The sequence below is a fragment of the Coregonus lavaretus genome (assembly GCF_964263955.1).
Source record: "Coregonus lavaretus genome assembly, contig: HAP1_SCAFFOLD_818, whole genome shotgun sequence".
NCBI classification, from domain to species: domain Eukaryota; kingdom Metazoa; phylum Chordata; class Actinopteri; order Salmoniformes; family Salmonidae; genus Coregonus; species Coregonus lavaretus.
Window position 1 is genome coordinate 39,791 of NW_028165477.1, and position 25,210 is coordinate 65,000.

General features: G+C 41.4%; 1 protein-coding gene across 1 annotated transcript in view; it reads right to left on the bottom strand.

Moving 5' to 3' along the window:
* Positions 1-25,210, bottom strand: part of LOC311115807 (disintegrin and metalloproteinase domain-containing protein 12-like) — a gene marked incomplete at both ends in the record, with an annotated part of 90,416 nt that overhangs the window by 16,071 nt on the left and 49,135 nt on the right. The window contains 3 exons of the mRNA XM_084190935.1: positions 22,518-22,653; positions 24,501-24,636; positions 24,839-24,947. Of these exons, the coding sequence (XP_084047061.1) occupies positions 22,518-22,653; positions 24,501-24,636; positions 24,839-24,947 (381 nt within the window). The remainder of the gene's footprint in view (positions 1-22,517; positions 22,654-24,500; positions 24,637-24,838; positions 24,948-25,210) is intronic.

A 25,210-nucleotide genomic window follows, 5' to 3' on the forward strand; every position in this document is an offset into this window, starting at 1 on the left:
ACTAAAACCAGATACTACAGGATGGGTAACTAAAACCAGATACTACAGGATGGGTAACTAAAACCAGACACTACAGGATGGGTAACTAAAACCAGATACTACAGGACGGGTAACTAAATCCAGATACTACAGGATGGGTAACTAAAACCAGACACTACAGGATGGGTAACTAAAACCAGATACTACAGGATGGGTAACTAAAACCAGACACTACAGGATGGGTAACTAAAACCAGACACTACAGGATGGGTAACTAAAACCAACCAGATACTACAGGATGGGTAACTAAAACCAGATACTACAGGACGGGTAACTAAAACCAGATACTACAGGATGGGTAACTAAAACCAGATACTACAGGACGGGTAACTAAAACCAGATACTACAGGACGGGTAACTAAAACCAGATACTACAGGACGGGTAACTAAAACCAGACACTACAGGATGGGTAACTAAAACCAGATACTACAGGATGGGTAACTAAAACCAGACACTACAGGATGGGTAACTAAAACCAGATACTACAGGATGGGTAACTAAAACCAGATACTACAGGACGGGTAACTAAAACCAGATACTACAGGATGGGTAACTAAAACCAGATACTACAGGACGGGTAACTAAAACCAGATACTACAGGACGGGTAACTAAAACCAGATACTACAGGACGGGTAACTAAAACCAGACACTACAGGATGGGTAACTAAAACCAGACACTACAGGACGGGTAACTAAAACCAGATACTACAGGATGGGTAACTAAAACCAGATACTACAGGACGGGTAACTAAAACCAGATACTACAGGACGGGTAACTAAAACCAGACACTACAGGACGGGTAACTAAAACCAGATACTACAGGACGGGTAACTAAAACCAGATACTACAGGATGGGTAACTAAAACTAGATACTACAGGACGGGTAACTAAAACCAGATACTACAGGACGGGTAACTAAAACCAGATACTACAGGACGGGTAACTAAAACCAGATACTACAGGATGGGTAATTAAAACCAGATACTACAGGACGGGTAACTAAAACCAGATAATACAGGATGGGTAACTAAAACCAGACACTACAGGATGGGTAACTAAAACCAGATACTACAGGATGGGTAACTAAAACCAGATACTACAGGACGGGTAACTAAAACCAGACACTACAGGACGGGTAACTAAAACCAGATACTACAGGACGGGTAACTAAAACCAGATACTACAGGATGGGTAACTAAAACTAGATACTACAGGACGGGTAACTAAAACCAGATACTACAGGACGGGTAACTAAAACCAGATACTACAGGATGGGTAACTAAAACCAGATACTACAGGACGGGTAACTAAAACCAGATACTACAGGATGGGTAACTAAAACCAGATACTACAGGATGGGTAACTAAAACCAGATACTACAGGACGGGTAACTAAAACCAGATACTACAGGATGGGTAACTAAAACCAGACACTACAGACGGGTAACTAAAACCAGATACTACAGGATGGGTAACTAAAACCAGACACTACAGGACGGGTAACTAAAACCCAATACTACAGGATGGGTAACTAAAACCAACCAGATACTACAGGACAGGTAACTAAAACCAGATACTACAGGACGGGTAACTAAAACCAGACACTACAGGATGGGTAACTAAAACCAGACACTACAGGATGGGTAACTAAAACCACATACTACAGGACGGGTAACTAAAACCAGACACTACAGGATGGGTAACTAAAACCAGATACTACAGGATGGGTAACTAAAACCAGATACTACAGGATGGGTAACTAAAACCAGACACTACAGGACGGGTAACTAAAACCAGATACTACAGGATGGGTAACTAAAACCAACCAGATACTACAGGACGGGTAACTAAAACCAGATACTACAGGACGGGTAACTAAAACCAGACACTACAGGATGGGTAACTAAAACCAGACACTACAGGATGGGTAACTAAAACCAGATACTACAGGACGGGTAACTAAAACCAGATACTACAGGATGGGTAACTAAAACCAGATACTACAGGACGGGTAACTAAAACCAGATACTACAGGACGGGTAACTAAAACCAACCAGATACTACAGGATGGGTAACTAAAACCAGATACTACAGGATGGGTAACTAAAACCAGACACTACAGGACGGGTAACTAAAACCAGATACTACAGGACGGGTAACTAAAACCAGACACTACAGGATGGGTAACTAAAACCAGACACTACAGGACGGGTAACTAAAACCAGATACTACAGGATGGGTAACTAAAACCAGACACTACAGGATGGGTAACTAAAACCAGATACTACAGGATGGGTAACTAAAACCAGATACTACAGGACGGGTAACTAAAACCAGATACTACAGGACGGGTAACTAAAACCAGATACTACAGGACGGATACTACAGGATGGGTAACTAAAACCAGACACTACAGGATGGGTAACTAAAACCAGACACTACAGGATGGGTAACTAAAACCAGATACTACAGGATGGGTAACTAAAACCAGATACTACAGGATGGGTAACTAAAACCAGATACTACAGGACGGGTAACTAAAACCAGACACTACAGGATGGGTAACTAAAACCAGATACTACAGGATGGGTAACTAAAACCAGACACTACAGGACGGGTAACTAAAACCAGACACTACAGGATGGGTAACTAAAACCAGATACTACAGGATGGGTAACTAAAACCAGATACTACAGGATGGGTAACTAAAACCAGACACTACAGGACGGGTAACTAAAACCAGACACTACAGGATGGGTAACTAAAACCAGATACTACAGGATGGGTAACTAAAACCAGATACTACAGGATGGGTAACTAAAACCAGATACTACAGGACGGGTAACTAAAACCAGACACTACAGGATGGGTAACTAAAACCAGACACTACAGGATGGGTAACTAAAACCAGATACTACAGGACGGGTAACTAAAACCAGATACTACAGGATGGGTAACTAAAACCAGACACTACAGGATGGGTAACTAAAACCAGATACTACAGGACGGGTAACTAAAACCAGATACTACAAGATGGGTAACTAAAACCAGACACTACAGGATGGGTAACTAAAACCAGATACTACAGGATGGGTAACTAAAACCAGATACTACAGGACGGGTAACTAAAACCAGATACTACAGGATGGGTAACTAAAACCAGATACTACAGGATGGGTAACTAAAACCAGACACTACAGGATGGGTAACTAAAACCAGATACTACAGGATGGGTAACTAAAACCAGATACTACAGGACGGGTAACTAAAACCAGATACTACAGGATGGGTAACTAAAACAAGGTACTACAGGATGGGTAACTAAAACCAGACACTACAGGATGGGTAACTAAAACCAGACACTACAGGATGGGTAACTAAAACCAGATACTACAGGATGGGTAACTAAAACCAGACACTACAGGATGGGTAACTAAAACCAGGTACTACAGGACGGGTAACTAAAACCAGATACTACAGGATGGGTAACTAAAACCAGATACTACAGGATGGGTAACTAAAACCAGATACTACAGGACGGGTAACTAAAACCAGATACTACAGGATGGGTAACTAAAACCAGATACTACAGGACGGGTAACTAAAACCAGATACTACAGGATGGGTAACTAAAACCAGATACTACAGGACGGGTAACTAAAACCAGACACTACAGGATGGGTAACTAAAACCAGATACTACAGGACGGGTAACTAAAACCAGATACTACAGGACGGGTAACTAAAACCAGATACTACAGGATGGGTAACTAAAACCAGATACTACAGGACGGGTAACTAAAACCAGATACTACAGGATGGGTAACTAAAACCAGATACTACAGGATGGGTAACTAAAACCAGATACTACAGGACGGGTAACTAAAACCAGACACTACAGGATGGGTAACTAAAACCAGACACTACAGGATGGGTAACTAAAACCAGATACTACAGGATGGGTAACTAAAACCAGATACTACAGGATGGGTAACTAAAACCAGATACTACAGGACGGGTAACTAAAACCAGATACTACAGAACGGGTAACTAAAACCAGATACTACAGGACGGGTAACTAAAACCAGATACTACAGGATGGGTAACTAAAACCAGATACTACAGGATGGGTAACTAAAACCAGATACTACAGGACGGGTAACTAAAACCAGATACTACAGGATGGGTAACTAAAACCAGATACTACAGGATGGGTAACTAAAACCAGATACTACAGGATGGGTAACTAAAACCAGATACTACAGGATGGGTAACTAAAACCAGATACTACAGGATGGGTAACTAAAACCAGGTACTACAGGACGGGTAACTAAAACGGGTAACTAAAACCAGATACTACAGGACGGGTAACTAAAACCAGACACTACAGGACGGGTAACTAAAACCAGACACTACAGGACGGGTAACTAAAACCAGACACTACAGGATGGGTAACTAAAACCAGATACTACAGGATGGGTAACTAAAACCAGATACTACAGGACGGGTAACTAAAACCAGATACTACAGGACGGGTAACTAAAACCAGATACTACAGGACGGGTAACTAAAACCAGATACTACAGGACGGGTAACTAAAACCAGATACTACAGGATGGGTAACTAAAACCAGATGCTACAGGATGGGTAACTAAAACCAGACACTACAGGACGGGTAACTAAAACCAGATACTACAGGACGGGTAACTAAAACCAGATACTACAGGATGGGTAACTAAAACCAGATACTACAGGATGGGTAACTAAAACCAGATACTACAGGATGGGTAACTAAAACCAGGTACTACAGGACGGGTAACTAAAACCAAATACTACAGGACGGGTAACTAAAACCAGATACTACAGGACGGGTAACTAAAACCAGATACTACAGGATGGGTAACTAAAACCAGACACTACAGGACGGGTAACTAAAACCAGATACTACAGGATGGGTAACTAAAACCAGATACTACAGGACGGGTAACTAAAACCAGATACTACAGGACGGGTAACTAAAACCAGGTACTACAGGATGGGTAACTAAAACCAGATACTACAGGATGGGTAACTAAAACCAGATACTACAGGACGGGTAACTAAAACCAGACACTACAGGATGGGTAACTAAAACCAGACACTACAGGACGGGTAACTAAAACCAGATACTACAGGATGGGTAACTAAAACCAGATACTACAGGATGGGTAACTAAAACCAGATACTACAGGATGGGTAACTAAAACCAGACACTACAGGATGGGTAACTAAAACCAGATACTACAGGATGGGTAACTAAAACCAGACACTACAGGATGGGTAACTAAAACCAGACACTACAGGATGGGTAACTAAAACCAACCAGATACTACAGGATGGGTAACTAAAACCAGATACTACAGGATGGGTAACTAAAACCAGATACTACAGGACGGGTAACTAAAACCAGATACTACAGGATGGGTAACTAAAACCAGATACTACAGGACGGGTAACTAAAACCAGATACTACAGGATGGGTAACTAAAACCAGATACTACAGGACGGGTAACTAAAACCAGATACTACAGGATGGGTAACTAAAACCAGATACTACAGGATGGGTAACTAAAACCAGACACTACAGGATGGGTAACTAAAACCAGATACTACAGGACGGGTAACTAAATCCAGATACTACAGGATGGGTAACTAAAACCAGACACTACAGGATGGGTAACTAAAACCAGATACTACAGGATGGGTAACTAAAACCAGACACTACAGGATGGGTAACTAAAACCAGACACTACAGGATGGGTAACTAAAACCAACCAGATACTACAGGATGGGTAACTAAAACCAGATACTACAGGACGGGTAACTAAAACCAGATACTACAGGATGGGTAACTAAAACCAGATACTACAGGACGGGTAACTAAAACCAGATACTACAGGACGGGTAACTAAAACCAGATACTACAGGACGGGTAACTAAAACCAGACACTACAGGATGGGTAACTAAAACCAGATACTACAGGATGGGTAACTAAAACCAGACACTACAGGATGGGTAACTAAAACCAGATACTACAGGATGGGTAACTAAAACCAGATACTACAGGACGGGTAACTAAAACCAGATACTACAGGATGGGTAACTAAAACCAGATACTACAGGACGGGTAACTAAAACCAGATACTACAGGACGGGTAACTAAAACCAGATACTACAGGACGGGTAACTAAAACCAGACACTACAGGATGGGTAACTAAAACCAGACACTACAGGACGGGTAACTAAAACCAGATACTACAGGATGGGTAACTAAAACCAGCTACTACAGGACGGGTAACTAAAACCAGATACTACAGGATGGGTAACTAAAACCAGATACTACAGGATGGGTAACTAAAACCAGACACTACAGGACGGGTAACTAAAACCAGATACTACAGGACGGGTAACTAAAACCAGATACTACAGGACGGGTAACTAAAACCAGATACTACAGGACGGATACTACAGGATGGGTAACTAAAACCAGATACTACAGGATGGGTAACTAAAACCAGATACTACAGGATGGGTAACTAAAACCAGACACTACAGGACGGGTAACTAAAACCAGATACTACAGGACGGGTAACTAAAACCAGATACTACAGGACGGGTAACTAAAACCAGATACTACAGGACGGATACTACAGGATGGGTAACTAAAACCAGATACTACAGGATGGGTAACTAAAACCAGATACTACAGGATGGGTAACTAAAACCAGATACTACAGGACGGGTAACTAAAACCAGATACTACAGGATGGGTAACTAAAACCAGATACTACAGGATGGGTAACTAAAACCAGATACTACAGGACGGGTAACTAAAACCAGATACTACAGGATGGGTAACTAAAACCAGATACTACAGGATGGGTAACTAAAACCAGACACTACAGGACGGGTAACTAAAACCAGATACTACAGGAAGGGTAACTAAAACCAGATACTACAGGACGGGTAACTAAAACCAGATACTACAGGACGGGTAACTAAAACCAGACACTACAGGACGGGTAACTAAAACCAGATACTACAGGACGGGTAACTAAAACCAGATACTACAGGATGGGTAACTAAAACTAGATACTACAGGACGGGTAACTAAAACCAGATACTACAGGACGGGTAACTAAAACCAGATACTACAGGACGGGTAACTAAAACCAGATACTACAGGATGGGTAATTAAAACCAGATACTACAGGACGGGTAACTAAAACCAGATAATACAGGATGGGTAACTAAAACCAGACACTACAGGATGGGCAGGGACGGCTTGTTCAATAGGGCGATATGGGCGACGCACTGCCAAACGGGAAAAGGAAGGGATTTTTTTTCTAATCAATTATATCACGGCAACAGCAGTTATCAGTGTTCACGTCTGATCTGCCAGCCACTAAATGTCAAATCAGGCTAAAGTCGTGCTTCAAATGGCCCCGCCCGTTTTTGGGGCGATTTCAGTCAAGTTGAAAATCGCCCAGAAGTCTCTCATAGCCTGTCATGTAAAATCTATTTTTTTCACATTTCAAAGCTTTCAATACATTCTCTATGGGTGTCTGTGGGCTTGCACTTACGCGCTTTCGTCATACGTGACGTAACGTTGAACGTAACTAAGACAATGGCGGCTAGAAGCGTCTCTGTTGCGACCTGCAGTGCGGCGTTATTTTATGTTTTTAATTTGTAGACTTAGTTTACAAACATTCTGCCAACCATGGATTTCCAGTGGTTGGTTTTGGACTGATCTTGTTGATCGTGTACATACCCGCTACGAACGGACTAAATAATGAAAACGCTGCTGGCAGCTGAATCCCAATACAGCTGGGAGACTTGGCTGGATGAGTCCCGGACAGAGAAGTGGAGCCGGCCACCTTCACCCTGGTCAGAGCGGACCGCGATCCTGGTAAGAGAGCGACTCTGTACCCCGACATTGAACTGCTTTCTGTGTCATTGCGACCTTACTATCAATTCAATTCAATTTAAGGGCTTTATTGGCATGGGAAACGTGTGTTAACATTGCCAAAGCAAGGGAAGTAGATAGTAAACAAAAGTGAAATAAACAATAAATATTAACAGTAAACATTACACTCAGAAGTTTCAAAAGAATAAAGACATTTCAAATGTCATATTATGTATATATATAGTGTTGTTACAATGTGCAAATAGTTAAAGTACAAATGGGAAAATAAATAAACATAAATATGGGTTGTATTTACAATGGTGTTTGTTCTTCACTGGTTGCCCTTTTCTTGTGGCAACAGGTCACAAATCTTGCAGCTGTGATGGCACACTGTGGTTTTTCACCCAGTAGATAAGGGAGTTTATCAAAATTGGGTTTGTTTTCGAATTCTTTGTGGATCGCTGTAATCTGAGGGAAATATGTGTCTCTAATATGGTCATACATTTGGCAGGAGGTTAGGAAGTGCAGCTCAGTTTCCACCTCATTTTGTGGGCAGTGTGCACATAGCCTGTCTTCTCTTGAGAGCCAGGTCTGCCTACGGCGGCCTTTCTCAATAGCAAGGCTATGGTCACTGAGTCTGTACATAGTCAAAGCTTTCATTAAGTTTGGGTCAGTCACAGTGGTCAGGTATTCTGCCACTGTGTACTCTCTGTTTAGGGCCAAATAGCATTCTAGTTTGCTCTGTTTTTTTGTTTGTTCTTTCCAATGTGTCAAGTAATTCTCTTTTTGTTTTCTCATGATTTGGTTGGGTCTAATTGTGTTGTTGTTGTTGTTGTTGTTGTTGTCCTGGGGCTGTGTGGGGTCTGTTTGTGTTTGTGAACAGAGGCCCAGGACAAGCTTACTTAGGGGACTCTTCTCCAAGTTCATCTCTCTGTAGGTGATGGCTTTGTTATGGAAGGTTTGGGAATCGCTTCCTTTTAAGTGGTTACTATCTGCCCCGTGAGTTCCCCCAATTGTTTGTTACCGTTGTGTACTGTTGATAATCACAAGTTTACTGGAGAACTGAGACCAAGTAGAGACTTTGGACAGGGTGGATATGGTATAATAAAGGCAGTTTATTCAGAGGTAAAGATATCTGGAATCGCGTGCACGGACTCGTGCACGTGTGTAGGTCACCTAAATCATCAGAAAAATTGCCCCTCCTGAGAATTTTTTCAGGAGCCGCCACTGAGGATGGGTAACTAAAACCAGATACTACAGGATGGGTAACTAAAACCAGATACTACAGGACGGGTAACTAAAACCAGACACTACAGGACGGGTAACTAAAACCAGATACTACAGGACGGGTAACTAAAACCAGATACTACAGGATGGGTAACTAAAACTAGATACTACAGGACGGGTAACTAAAACCAGATACTACAGGACGGGTAACTAAAACCAGATACTACAGGATGGGTAACTAAAACCAGATACTACAGGACGGGTAACTAAAACCAGATACTACAGGATGGGTAACTAAAACCAGATACTACAGGATGGGTAACTAAAACCAGATACTACAGGACGGGTAACTAAAACCAGATACTACAGGATGGGTAACTAAAACCAGACACTACAGACGGGTAACTAAAACCAGATACTACAGGATGGGTAACTAAAACCAGACACTACAGGACGGGTAACTAAAACCAGATACTACAGGATGGGTAACTAAAACCAACCAGATACTACAGGACAGGTAACTAAAACCAGATACTACAGGACGGGTAACTAAAACCAGACACTACAGGATGGGTAACTAAAACCAGACACTACAGGATGGGTAACTAAAACCAGATACTACAGGACGGGTAACTAAAACCAGACACTACAGGACGGGTAACTAAAACCAGATACTACAGGATGGGTAACTAAAACCAGATACTACAGGATGGGTAACTAAAACCAGACACTACAGGACGGGTAACTAAAACCAGATACTACAGGATGGGTAACTAAAACCAACCAGATACTACAGGACGGGTAACTAAAACCAGATACTACAGGACGGGTAACTAAAACCAGACACTACAGGATGGGTAACTAAAACCAGACACTACAGGATGGGTAACTAAAACCAGATACTACAGGACGGGTAACTAAAACCAGATACTACAGGATGGGTAACTAAAACCAGATACTACAGGACGGGTAACTAAAACCAGATACTACAGGACGGGTAACTAAAACCAACCAGATACTACAGGATGGGTAACTAAAACCAGATACTACAGGATGGGTAACTAAAACCAGACACTACAGGACGGGTAACTAAAACCAGATACTACAGGACGGGTAACTAAAACCAGACACTACAGGATGGGTAACTAAAACCAGACACTACAGGACGGGTAACTAAAACCAGATACTACAGGATGGGTAACTAAAACCAGACACTACAGGATGGGTAACTAAAACCAGATACTACAGGATGGGTAACTAAAACCAGATACTACAGGACGGGTAACTAAAACCAGATACTACAGGACGGGTAACTAAAACCAGATACTACAGGACGGATACTACAGGATGGGTAACTAAAACCAGACACTACAGGATGGGTAACTAAAACCAGACACTACAGGATGGGTAACTAAAACCAGATACTACAGGATGGGTAACTAAAACCAGATACTACAGGATGGGTAACTAAAACCAGATACTACAGGACGGGTAACTAAAACCAGACACTACAGGATGGGTAACTAAAACCAGATACTACAGGATGGGTAACTAAAACCAGACACTACAGGACGGGTAACTAAAACCAGACACTACAGGATGGGTAACTAAAACCAGATACTACAGGATGGGTAACTAAAACCAGATACTACAGGAAGGGTAACTAAAACCAGACACTACAGGACGGGTAACTAAAACCAGACACTACAGGATGGGTAACTAAAACCAGATACTACAGGATGGGTAACTAAAACCAGATACTACAGGATGGGTAACTAAAACCAGACACTACAGGACGGGTAACTAAAACCAGACACTACAGGATGGGTAACTAAAACCAGACACTACAGGATGGGTAACTAAAACCAGATACTACAGGACGGGTAACTAAAACCAGATACTACAGGATGGGTAACTAAAACCAGATACTACAGGATGGGTAACTAAAACCAGATACTACAGGACGGGTAACTAAAACCAGATACTACAGGATGGGTAACTAAAACCAGATACTACAGGACGGGTAACTAAAACCAGACACTACAGGACGGGTAACTAAAACCAGATACTACAGGACGGGTAACTAAAACCAACCAGATACTACAGGATGGGTAACTAAAACCAGATACTACAGGATGGGTAACTAAAACCAGATACTACAGGACGGGTAACTAAAACCAGATACTACAGGACGGGTAACTAAAACCAGATACTACAGGATGGGTAACTAAAACCAGATACTACAGGACGGGTAACTAAAACCAGATACTACAGGACGGGTAACTAAAACCAGACACTACAGGATGGGTAACTAAAACCAGATACTACAGGACGGGTAACTAAAACCAGATACTACAGGACGGGTAACTAAAACCAGATACTACAGGACGGGTAACTAAAACCAGATACTACAGGATGGGTAACTAAAACCAGATACTACAGGACGGGTAACTAAAACCAGATACTACAGGATGGGTAACTAAAACCAGATACTACAGGATGGGTAACTAAAACCAGATACTACAGGATGGGTAACTAAAACCAGATACTACAGGATGGGTAACTAAAACCAGACACTACAGGATGGGTAACTAAAACCAGATACTACAGGATGGGTAACTAAAACCAGATACTACAGGATGGGTAACTAAAACCAGATACTACAGGATGGGTAACTAAAACCAGATACTACAGGACGGGTAACTAAAACCAGATACTACAGGACGGGTAACTAAAACCAGATACTACAGGACGGGTTACTAAAACCAGATACTACAGGATGGGTAACTAAAACCAGATACTACAGGACGGGTAACTAAAACCAGATACTACAGGATGGGTAACTAAAACCAGATACTACAGGACGGGTAACTAAAACCAGACACTACAGGACGGGTAACTAAAACCAGACACTACAGGATGGGTAACTAAAACCAGATACTACAGGACGGGTAACTAAAACCAGATACTACAGGACGGGTAACTAAAACCAGATACTACAGGATGGGTAACTAAAACCAGATACTACAGGATGGGTAACTAAAACCAGATACTACAGGATGGGTAACTAAAACCAGATACTACAGGATGGGTAACTAAAACCAGATACTACAGGATGGGTAACTAAAACCAGACACTACAGGATGGGTAACTAAAACCAGATACTACAGGATGGGTAACTAAAACCAACCAGATACTACAGGACGGGTAACTAAAACCAGATACTACAGGATGGGTAACTAAAACCAGATACTACAGGATGGGTAACTAAAACCAGATACTACAGGACGGGTAACTAAAACCAGACACTACAGGACGGGTAACTAAAACCAGATACTACAGGATGGGTAACTAAAACCAGATACTACAGGACGGGTAACTAAAACCAACCAGATACTACAGGATGGGTAACTAAAACCAGATACTACAGGATGGGTAACTAAAACCAGATACTACAGGATGGGTAACTAAAACAAGATACTACAGGATGGGTAACTAAAACCAGATACTACAGGATGGGTAACTAAAACCAACCAGATACTACAGGACGGGTAACTAAAACCAGATACTACAGGATGGGTAACTAAAACCAGATACTACAGGATGGGTAACTAAAACCAGATACTACAGGACGGGTAACTAAAACCAGATACTACAGGATGGGTAACTAAAACCAGATACTACAGGACGGGTAACTAAAACCAGACACTACAGGACGGGTAACTAAAACCAGATACTACAGGACGGGTAACTAAAACCAACCAGATACTACAGGATGGGTAACTAAAACCAGATACTACAGGATGGGTAACTAAAACCAGATACTACAGGACGGGTAACTAAAACCAGATACTACAGGACGGGTAACTAAAACCAGATACTACAGGATGGGTAACTAAAACCAGATACTACAGGACGGGTAACTAAAACCAGATACTACAGGACGGGTAACTAAAACCAGACACTACAGGATGGGTAACTAAAACCAGATACTACAGGACGGGTAACTAAAACCAGATACTACAGGACGGGTAACTAAAACCAGATACTACAGGACGGGTAACTAAAACCAGATACTACAGGATGGGTAACTAAAACCAGATACTACAGGACGGGTAACTAAAACCAGATACTACAGGATGGGTAACTAAAACCAGATACTACAGGATGGGTAACTAAAACCAGATACTACAGGATGGGTAACTAAAACCAGATACTACAGGATGGGTAACTAAAACCAGACACTACAGGATGGGTAACTAAAACCAGATACTACAGGATGGGTAACTAAAACCAGATACTACAGGATGGGTAACTAAAACCAGATACTACAGGATGGGTAACTAAAACCAAATACTACAGGACGGGTAACTAAAACCAGATACTACAGGACGGGTAACTAAAACCAGATACTACAGGACGGGTTACTAAAACCAGATACTACAGGATGGGTAACTAAAACCAGATACTACAGGACGGGTAACTAAAACCAGATACTACAGGATGGGTAACTAAAACCAGATACTACAGGACGGGTAACTAAAACCAGACACTACAGGACGGGTAACTAAAACCAGACACTACAGGATGGGTAACTAAAACCAGATACTACAGGACGGGTAACTAAAACCAGATACTACAGGACGGGTAACTAAAACCAGATACTACAGGATGGGTAACTAAAACCAGATACTACAGGATGGGTAACTAAAACCAGATACTACAGGATGGGTAACTAAAACCAGATACTACAGGATGGGTAACTAAAACCAGATACTACAGGATGGGTAACTAAAACCAGACACTACAGGATGGGTAACTAAAACCAGATACTACAGGATGGGTAACTAAAACCAACCAGATACTACAGGACGGGTAACTAAAACCAGATACTACAGGATGGGTAACTAAAACCAGATACTACAGGATGGGTAACTAAAACCAGATACTACAGGATGGGTAACTAAAACCAGATACTACAGGATGGGTAACTAAAACCAGATACTACAGGATGGGTAACTAAAACCAGATACTACAGGACGGGTAACTAAAACCAGATACTACAGGACGGGTAACTAAAACCAGATACTACAGGACGGGTAACTAAAACCAGATACTACAGGACGGGTAACTAAAACCAGATACTACAGGACGGGTCACTAAAACCAACCAGATACTACAGGATGGGTAACTAAAACCAGATTCTACAGGATGGGTAACTAAAACCAGACACTACAGGACGGGTAACTAAAACCAGATACTACAGGACGGGTAACTAAAACGAGACACTACAGGATGGGTAACTAAAACCAGACACTACAGGATGGGTAACTAAAACCAGATACTACAGGATGGGTAACTAAAACCAGATACTACAGGATGGGTAACTAAAACCAGATACTACAGGACGGGTAACTAAAACCAGACACTACAGGATGGGTAACTAAAACCAGATACTACAGGACGGGTAACTAAAAGCAGATACTACAGGACGGGTAACTAAAACCAGATACTACAGGACGGGTAACTAAAACCAGATACTACAGGACGGGTAACTAAAACCAGATACTACAGGACGGGTAACTAAAACCAGATACTACAGGATGGGTAACTAAAACCAGATACTACAGGACGGGTAACTAAAACCAGATACTACAGGACGGGTAACTAAAACCAGATACTACAGGACGGGTAACTAAAACCAGATACTACAGGATGGGTAACTAAAACCAGATACTACAGGACGGGTAACTAAAACCAGATACTACAGGACGGGTAACTAAAACCAGATACTACAGGACGGGTAACTAAAACCAGATACTACAGGATGGGTAACTAAAACCAGATACTACAGGACGTGTAACTAAAACCAGATACTACAGGATGGGTAACTAAAACTAGATACTACAGGACGTGTAACTAAAACTAGATACTACAGGATGGGTAACTAAAACCAGATACTACAGGACGTGTAACTAAAACTAGATACTACAGGATGGGTAACTAAAACCAGATACTACAGGATGGGTAACTAAAACCAGATACTACAGGACGGGTAACTAAAACCAGATACTACAGGATGGGTAACTAAAACCAGATACTACAGGATGGGTAACTAAAACCAACCAGATACTACAGGACGGATACTACAGGATGGGTAACTAAAACCAGATACTACAGGACGGGTAACTAAAACCAGATACTACAGGACGGGTAACTAAAACCAGATACTACAGGATGGGTAACTAAAACCAACCAGATACTACAGGACGGGTAACTAAAACCAGACACTACAGGATGGGTAACTAAAACCAGACACTACAGGATGGGTAACTAAAACCAGATACTACAGGACGGGTAACTAAAACCAGATACTACAGGATGGGTAACTAAAACCAGATACTACAGGATGGGTAACTAAAACCAGATACTACAGGACGGGTAACTAAAACCAGACACTACAGGACGGGTAACTAAAACCAGATACTACAGGATGGGTAACTAAAACCAGATACTACAGGACGGGTAACTAAAACCAGACACTACAGGACGGGTAACTAAAACCAGATAAAACAGGATGGGTAACTAAAACCAGACACTACAGGATGGGTAACTAAAACCAGATACTACAGGACGGGTAACTAAAACCAGATACTACAGGATGGGTAACTAAAACCAGATACTACAGGATGGGTAACTAAAACCAGATACTACAGGACGGGTAACTAAAACCAGACACTACAGGACGGGTAACTAAAACCAGATACTACAGGATGGGTAACTAAAACCAGATACTACAGGACGGGTAACTAAAACCAACCAGATACTACAGGATGGGTAACTAAAACCAGATACTACAGGATGGGTAACTAAAACCAGATACTACAGGATCGGTAACTAAAACCAGATACTACAGGATGGGTAACTAAAACCAGATACTACAGGATGGGTAACTAAAACCAACCAGATACTACAGGACGGGTAACTAAAACCAGATACTACAGGATGGGTAACTAAAACCAGATACTACAGGATGGGTAACTAAAACCAGATACTACAGGATGGGTAACTAAAACCAGATACTACAGGACGGGTAACTAAAACCAGATACTACAGGATGGGTAACTAAAACCAGACACTACAGGACGGGTAACTAAAACCAGATACTACAGGACGGGTAACTAAAACCAGATACTACAGGATGGGTAACTAAAACCAGATACTACAGGATGGGTAACTAAAACCAGATACTACAGGATGGGTAACTAAAACCAGATACTACAGGATGGGTAACTAAAACCAGATACTACAGGATGGGTAACTAAAACCAGATACTACAGGATGGGTAACTAAAACCAGATACTACAGGACGGGTAACTAAAACCAGATACTACAGGATGGGTAACTAAAACCAGATACTACAGGACGGGTAACTAAAACCAGATACTACAGGATGGGTAACTAAAACCAGATACTACAGGATGGGTAACTAAAACCAGATACTACAGGATGGGTAACTAAAACCAGATACTACAGGATGGGTAACTAAAACCAGACACTACAGGATGGGTAACTAAAACCAGATACTACAGGATGGGTAACTAAAACCAGATACTACAGGATGGGTAACTAAAACCAGATACTACAGGATGGGTAACTAAAACCAGATACTACAGGACGGGTAACTAAAACCAGATACTACAGGACGGGTAACTAAAACCAGATACTACAGGACGGGTTACTAAAACCAGATACTACAGGATGGGTAACTAAAACCAGATACTACAGGACGGGTAACTAAAACCAGATACTACAGGATGGGTAACTAAAACCAGATACTACAGGACGGGTAACTAAAACCAGACACTACAGGACGGGTAACTAAAACCAGACACTACAGGATGGGTAACTAAAACCAGATACTACAGGACGGGTAACTAAAACCAGATACTACAGGACGGGTAACTAAAACCAGATACTACAGGATGGGTAACTAAAACCAGATACTACAGGATGGGTAACTAAAACCAGATACTACAGGATGGGTAACTAAAACCAGATACTACAGGATGGGTAACTAAAACCAGATACTACAGGATGGGTAACTAAAACCAGACACTACAGGATGGGTAACTAAAACCAGATACTACAGGATGGGTAACTAAAACCAACCAGATACTACAGGACGGGTAACTAAAACCAGATACTACAGGATGGGTAACTAAAACCAGATACTACAGGATGGGTAACTAAAACCAGATACTACAGGACGGGTAACTAAAACCAGACACTACAGGACGGGTAACTAAAACCAGATACTACAGGATGGGTAACTAAAACCAGATACTACAGGACGGGTAACTAAAACCAACCAGATACTACAGGATGGGTAACTAAAACCAGATACTACAGGATGGGTAACTAAAACCAGATACTACAGGATGGGTAACTAAAACAAGATACTACAGGATGGGTAACTAAAACCAGATACTACAGGATGGGTAACTAAAACCAACCAGATACTACAGGACGGGTAACTAAAACCAGATACTACAGGATGGGTAACTAAAACCAGATACTACAGGATGGGTAACTAAAACCAGATACTACAGGACGGGTAACTAAAACCAGATACTACAGGATGGGTAACTAAAACCAGATACTACAGGACGGGTAACTAAAACCAGACACTACAGGACGGGTAACTAAAACCAGATACTACAGGACGGGTAACTAAAACCAACCAGATACTACAGGATGGGTAACTAAAACCAGATACTACAGGATGGGTAACTAAAACCAGATACTACAGGACGGGTAACTAAAACCAGATACTACAGGACGGGTAACTAAAACCAGATACTACAGGATGGGTAACTAAAACCAGATACTACAGGACGGGTAACTAAAACCAGATACTACAGGACGGGTAACTAAAACCAGACACTACAGGATGGGTAACTAAAACCAGATACTACAGGACGGGTAACTAAAACCAGATACTACAGGACGGGTAACTAAAACCAGATACTACAGGACGGGTAACTAAAACCAGATACTACAGGATGGGTAACTAAAACCAGATACTACAGGACGGGTAACTAAAACCAGATACTACAGGATGGGTAACTAAAACCAGATACTACAGGATGGGTAACTAAAACCAGATACTACAGGATGGGTAACTAAAACCAGATACTACAGGATGGGTAACTAAAACCAGACACTACAGGATGGGTAACTAAAACCAGATACTACAGGATGGGTAACTAAAACCAGATACTACAGGATGGGTAACTAAAACCAGATACTACAGGATGGGTAACTAAAACCAAATACTACAGGACGGGTAACTAAAACCAGATACTACAGGACGGGTAACTAAAACCAGATACTACAGGACGGGTTACTAAAACCAGATACTACAGGATGGGTAACTAAAACCAGATACTACAGGACGGGTAACTAAAACCAGATACTACAGGATGGGTAACTAAAACCAGATACTACAGGACGGGTAACTAAAACCAGACACTACAGGACGGGTAACTAAAACCAGACACTACAGGATGGGTAACTAAAACCAGATACTACAGGACGGGTAACTAAAACCAGATACTACAGGACGGGTAACTAAAACCAGATACTACAGGATGGGTAACTAAAACCAGATACTACAGGATGGGTAACTAAAACCAGATACTACAGGATGGGTAACTAAAACCAGATACTACAGGATGGGTAACTAAAACCAGATACTACAGGATGGGTAACTAAAACCAGACACTACAGGATGGGTAACTAAAACCAGATACTACAGGATGGGTAACTAAAACCAACCAGATACTACAGGACGGGTAACTAAAACCAGATACTACAGGATGGGTAACTAAAACCAGATACTACAGGATGGGTAACTAAAACCAGATACTACAGGATGGGTAACTAAAACCAGATACTACAGGATGGGTAACTAAAACCAGATACTACAGGATGGGTAACTAAAACCAGATACTACAGGACGGGTAACTAAAACCAGATACTACAGGACGGGTAACTAAAACCAGATACTACAGGACGGGTAACTAAAACCAGATACTACAGGACGGGTAACTAAAACCAGATACTACAGGACGGGTCACTAAAACCAACCAGATACTACAGGATGGGTAACTAAAACCAGATTCTACAGGATGGGTAACTAAAACCAGACACTACAGGACGGGTAACTAAAACCAGATACTACAGGACGGGTAACTAAAACGAGACACTACAGGATGGGTAACTAAAACCAGACACTACAGGATGGGTAACTAAAACCAGATACTACAGGATGGGTAACTAAAACCAGATACTACAGGATGGGTAACTAAAACCAGATACTACAGGACGGGTAACTAAAACCAGACACTACAGGATGGGTAACTAAAACCAGATACTACAGGACGGGTAACTAAAACCAGATACTACAGGACGGGTAACTAAAACCAGATACTACAGGACGGGTAACTAAAACCAGATACTACAGGACGGGTAACTAAAACCAGATACTACAGGATGGGTAACTAAAACCAGATACTACAGGACGGGTAACTAAAACCAGATACTACAGGACGGGTAACTAAAACCAGATACTACAGGACGGGTAACTAAAACCAGATACTACAGGATGGGTAACTAAAACCAGATACTACAGGACGTGTAACTAAAACCAGATACTACAGGATGGGTAACTAAAACTAGATACTACAGGACGTGTAACTAAAACTAGATACTACAGGATGGGTAACTAAAACCAGATACTACAGGACGTGTAACTAAAACTAGATACTACAGGATGGGTAACTAAAACCAGATACTACAGGATGGGTAACTAAAACCAGATACTACAGGACGGGTAACTAAAACCAGATACTACAGGATGGGTAACTAAAACCAGATACTACAGGATGGGTAACTAAAACCAACCAGATACTACAGGACGGATACTACAGGATGGGTAACTAAAACCAGATACTACAGGACGGGTAACTAAAACCAGATACTACAGGACGGGTAACTAAAACCAGATACTACAGGATGGGTAACTAAAACCAACCAGATACTACAGGACGGGTAACTAAAACCAGACACTACAGGATGGGTAACTAAAACCAGACACTACAGGATGGGTAACTAAAACCAGATACTACAGGACGGGTAACTAAAACCAGATACTACAGGATGGGTAACTAAAACCAGATACTACAGGATGGGTAACTAAAACCAGATACTACAGGACGGGTAACTAAAACCAGACACTACAGGACGGGTAACTAAAACCAGATACTACAGGATGGGTAACTAAAACCAGATACTACAGGACGGGTAACTAAAACCAGACACTACAGGACGGGTAACTAAAACCAGATAAAACAGGATGGGTAACTAAAACCAGACACTACAGGATGGGTAACTAAAACCAGATACTACAGGACGGGTAACTAAAACCAGATACTACAGGATGGGTAACTAAAACCAGATACTACAGGATGGGTAACTAAAACCAGATACTACAGGACGGGTAACTAAAACCAGACACTACAGGATGGGTAACTAAAACCAGATACTACAGGATGGGTAACTAAAACCAGATACTACAGGACGGGTAACTAAAACCAACCAGATACTACAGGATGGGTAACTAAAACCAGATACTACAGGATGGGTAACTAAAACCAGATACTACAGGATCGGTAACTAAAACCAGATACTACAGGATGGGTAACTAAAACCAGATACTACAGGATGGGTAACTAAAACCAACCAGATACTACAGGACGGGTAACTAAAACCAGATACTACAGGATGGGTAACTAAAACCAGATACTACAGGATGGGTAACTAAAACCAGATACTACAGGATGGGTAACTAAAACCAGATACTACAGGACGGGTAACTAAAACCAGATACTACAGGATGGGTAACTAAAACCAGACACTACAGGACGGGTAACTAAAACCAGATACTACAGGACGGGTAACTAAAACCAGATACTACAGGATGGGTAACTAAAACCAGATACTACAGGATGGGTAACTAAAACCAGATACTACAGGATGGGTAACTAAAACCAGATACTACAGGATGGGTAACTAAAACCAGATACTACAGGATGGGTAACTAAAACCAGATACTACAGGATGGGTAACTAAAACCAGATACTACAGGATGGGTAACTAAAACCAGATACTACAGGACGGGTAACTAAAACCAGACACTACAGGACGGGTAACTAAAACCAGACACTACAGGACGGTTAACTAAAACCAGATACTACAGGACGGGTAACTAAAACCAGACACTACAGGACGGGTAACTAAAACCAGATACTACAGGATGGATACTACAGGACGGGTTACTAAAACCAGACAGTAAAGTACCAGCCTGTCACCTGAATATAACACTCTGTTGTTGTTAAAGTACCAGCCTGTCACCTGAATATAACACTCTGTTGTTGTTAAAGTACCAGCCTGTCACCTGAATATAACACTCTGTTGTTGTTAAAGTACCAGCCTGTCACCTGAATATAACACTCTGTTGCTGTTAAAGTACCAGCCTGTCACCTGAATATAACACTCTGTTGATGTTAAAGGACCAGCCTGTCACCTGAATATAACACTCTGTTGTTGTTAAAGGACCAGCCTGTCACCTGAATATAACACTCTGTTGTTGTTAAAGTACCAGCCTGTCACCTGAATATAACACTCTGTTGTTGTTAAAGTACCAGCCTGTCACCTGAATATAACACTCTGTTGTTGTTAAAGTTTCAGCCTGAGGCTTTGAAAACCCAACAACAATAGACCAGACTCCCTCATCAATATTCCCGGTGTGTTTCACGCACAAATAAATCAATTTATTCTTCTAACAAGCATATTTCGCTGCGCGACCAAAGCGGGATTCTCTCAACAGAGTCCATTATGCCATTATGTTCACCAACTCCGCTCGGCACCCAACCTTTTAATTGGATTTGAATTAGCTGCCGTTTGCGTGAAAATAACATGTCACACAGGGAGAGAGAGGGAGGGAGAGGATAGAGAGAGAGAGAGAGAAGGATGGAGAGAGAGAGAGAGAGAGAGAGAGAAGGATGGAGAGAGAGAGAGAGAAGGATGGAGAGAGAGAGAGAGAGAGAAGGATGGAGAGAGAGAGAGAGAGATGGGGGGGGGGGGGGAATTAGCTGCTGTTATGTGGGAGGAAGCCAGTGGGGAGGAGAGGGGAGGAGAGGGGGAGGGGATTTAAAGAGGAGGAAGAGGCAACATTAACCTTGAAGATGCTGCTGCTGTGTTTCTGCCTCTGTGGCTGGGCTGGAGGCTGGGCTGGAGGCTGGGCTGGAGGCTGGGCTGGAGGCCGGCCAGGTGGGGAATCTCTGTGACTGTATGATCTGTTGGGCCCAACTGACCTGTGATACAACAACAGATTTACACTTAAAGAGTGGGCCTTTTAAAAATATGAAATACAAAATCAGTCCCCAGATGTGAATTTGTTTTATTAAATTTCAACTCAGTGGGTTTATCGTGGAACTTTAGAAGACTAATGGGTAGCTCGTTCCCATACAGTCTATATGGGGCGGTAGTAAAAGTATTGCTCAGCTGGCAGATCATGGTGCTTGCAATGCCAGGATTGTGGGTTCGATTCCCGGGGCCACCCATACGTAAAATGTATGCTGCTGGATACAAATGTCTACTAAATGGCATATATTGTTCTAGTGTTATTATTAAGACAGGGCATCGAGGTGTGTAGTCTTGACCTTAGTTTCTAATGCCCTACCTGTTGGTATGTATTATATTACCTTAGCTTGTCCATAGTGATCTATATTACCTTAGCTTGTCCATAGTGTTCTATATTACCTTAGCTTGTCCATAGTGTTCTATATTACCTTAGCTTGTCCATAGTGATCTATATTACCCTTAGCTTGTCCATAGTGATCTATATTACCTTAGCTTGTCCATAGTGATCTATATTACCTTAGCTTGTCCATAGTGATCTATATTACCTTAGCTTGTCCATAGTGATCTATATTACCTTAGCTTGTCCATAGTGATCTATATTACCTTAGCTTGTCCATAGTGATCTATATTACCTTAGCTTGTCCATAGTGATCTATATTACCTTAGCTTGTCCATAGTGTTCTATATTACCTTAGCTTGTCCATAGTGATCTATATTACCTTAGCTTGTCCATAGTGATCTATATTACCCTTAGCTTGTCCATAGTGATCTATATTACCTTAGCTTGTCCATAGTGATCTATATTACCTTAGCTTGTCCATAGTGATCTATATTACCTTAGCTTGTCCATAGTGATCTGTATTACCTTAGCTTGTCCATAGTGATCTATATTACCTTAGCTTGTCCATAGTGATCTATATTACCTTAGCTTGTCCATAGTGATCTATATTACCTTAGCTTGTCCATAGTGTTCTATATTACCTTAGCTTGTCCATAGTGATCTATATTACCTTAGCTTGTCCATAGTGATCTATATTACCTTAGCTTGTCCATAGTGATCTATGTTACCTTAGCTTGTCCATAGTGATCTATATTACCCTTAGCTTGTCCATAGTGATCTATATTACCTTAGCTTGTCCATAGTGATCTATATTACCTTAGCTTGTCCATAGTGATCTATATTACCTTAGCTTGTCCATAGTGATCTATATTACCTTAGCTTGTCCATAGTGATCTATATTACCCTTAGCTTGTCCATAGTGATCTATATTACCTTAGCTTGTCCATAGTGATCTATATTACCTTAGCTTGTCCATAGTGATCTATATTACCTTAGCTTGTCCATAGTGATCTATATTACCTTAGCTTGTCCATAGTGATCTATATTACCCTTAGCTTGTCCATAGTGATCTATATTACCTTAGCTTGTCCATAGTGATCTATATTACCTTAGCTTGTCCATAGTGATCTATATTACCTTAGCTTGTCCATAGTGATCTATATTACCCTTAGCTTGTCCATAGTGATCTATATTACCTTAGCTTGTCCATAGTGATCTATATTACCTTAGCTTGTCCATAGTGTTCTATATTACCTTAGCTTGTCCATAGTGTTCTATATTACCTTAGCTTGTCCATAGTGTTCTATATTACCTTAGCTTGTCCATAGTGATCTATATTACCTTAGCTTGTCCATAGTGATCTATATTACCTTAGCTTGTCCATAGTGATCTATATTACCCTTAGCTTGTCCATAGTGATCTATATTACCTTAGCTTGTCCATAGTGATCTATATTACCTTAGCTTGTCCATAGTGATCTTCTTGTTGGTGAAGAGTAGTCTCAGTAGGGTCTTTCTCTTGATGCAGATGATGAGGCCGGCTCCCAGGAAGGTTATTAGAGCCGCCAGGACACCCACCGCCACGCCACCGTAGTCTGGGGAATTACATAAGACACAGACCAAGTACATGAAAACAGCAATACATAATGTTCATCTATAGCAATACGGCTAGTCTCAATGAGGAACATTGGAATTTCCGTTTACTTTCTGATATGACTCAATTGAAACGGAATTGACCCCCCAAAGCCTACTTTGCATGACATTATAGCAGACATTTGTGTTGGTAACTTTGGGTACCTGCTAGTCTCATAGGTCCACTGTCCACACTTCCCCCGAAGCCTGCTTTGTCACAGAAGGGAGGAGCCCAGTGGGCCTCGCAGTGGCAGTTCTTGTTGTTATTACACACCTGTAGGTAGTGTATCACAACATATTGTAGTTATTACACACCTGTAGGTAGTATATCACAACATATTGTAGTTATTACACACCTGTAGGTAGTATATCACAACATATTGTAGTTATTACACACCTGTAGGTAGTATATCACAACATATTGTAGTTATTACACACCTGTAGGTAGTATATCACAACATATTGTAGTTATTACACACCTGTAGGTAGTATATCACAACATATTGTAGTTATTACACACCTGTAGGTAGTATATCA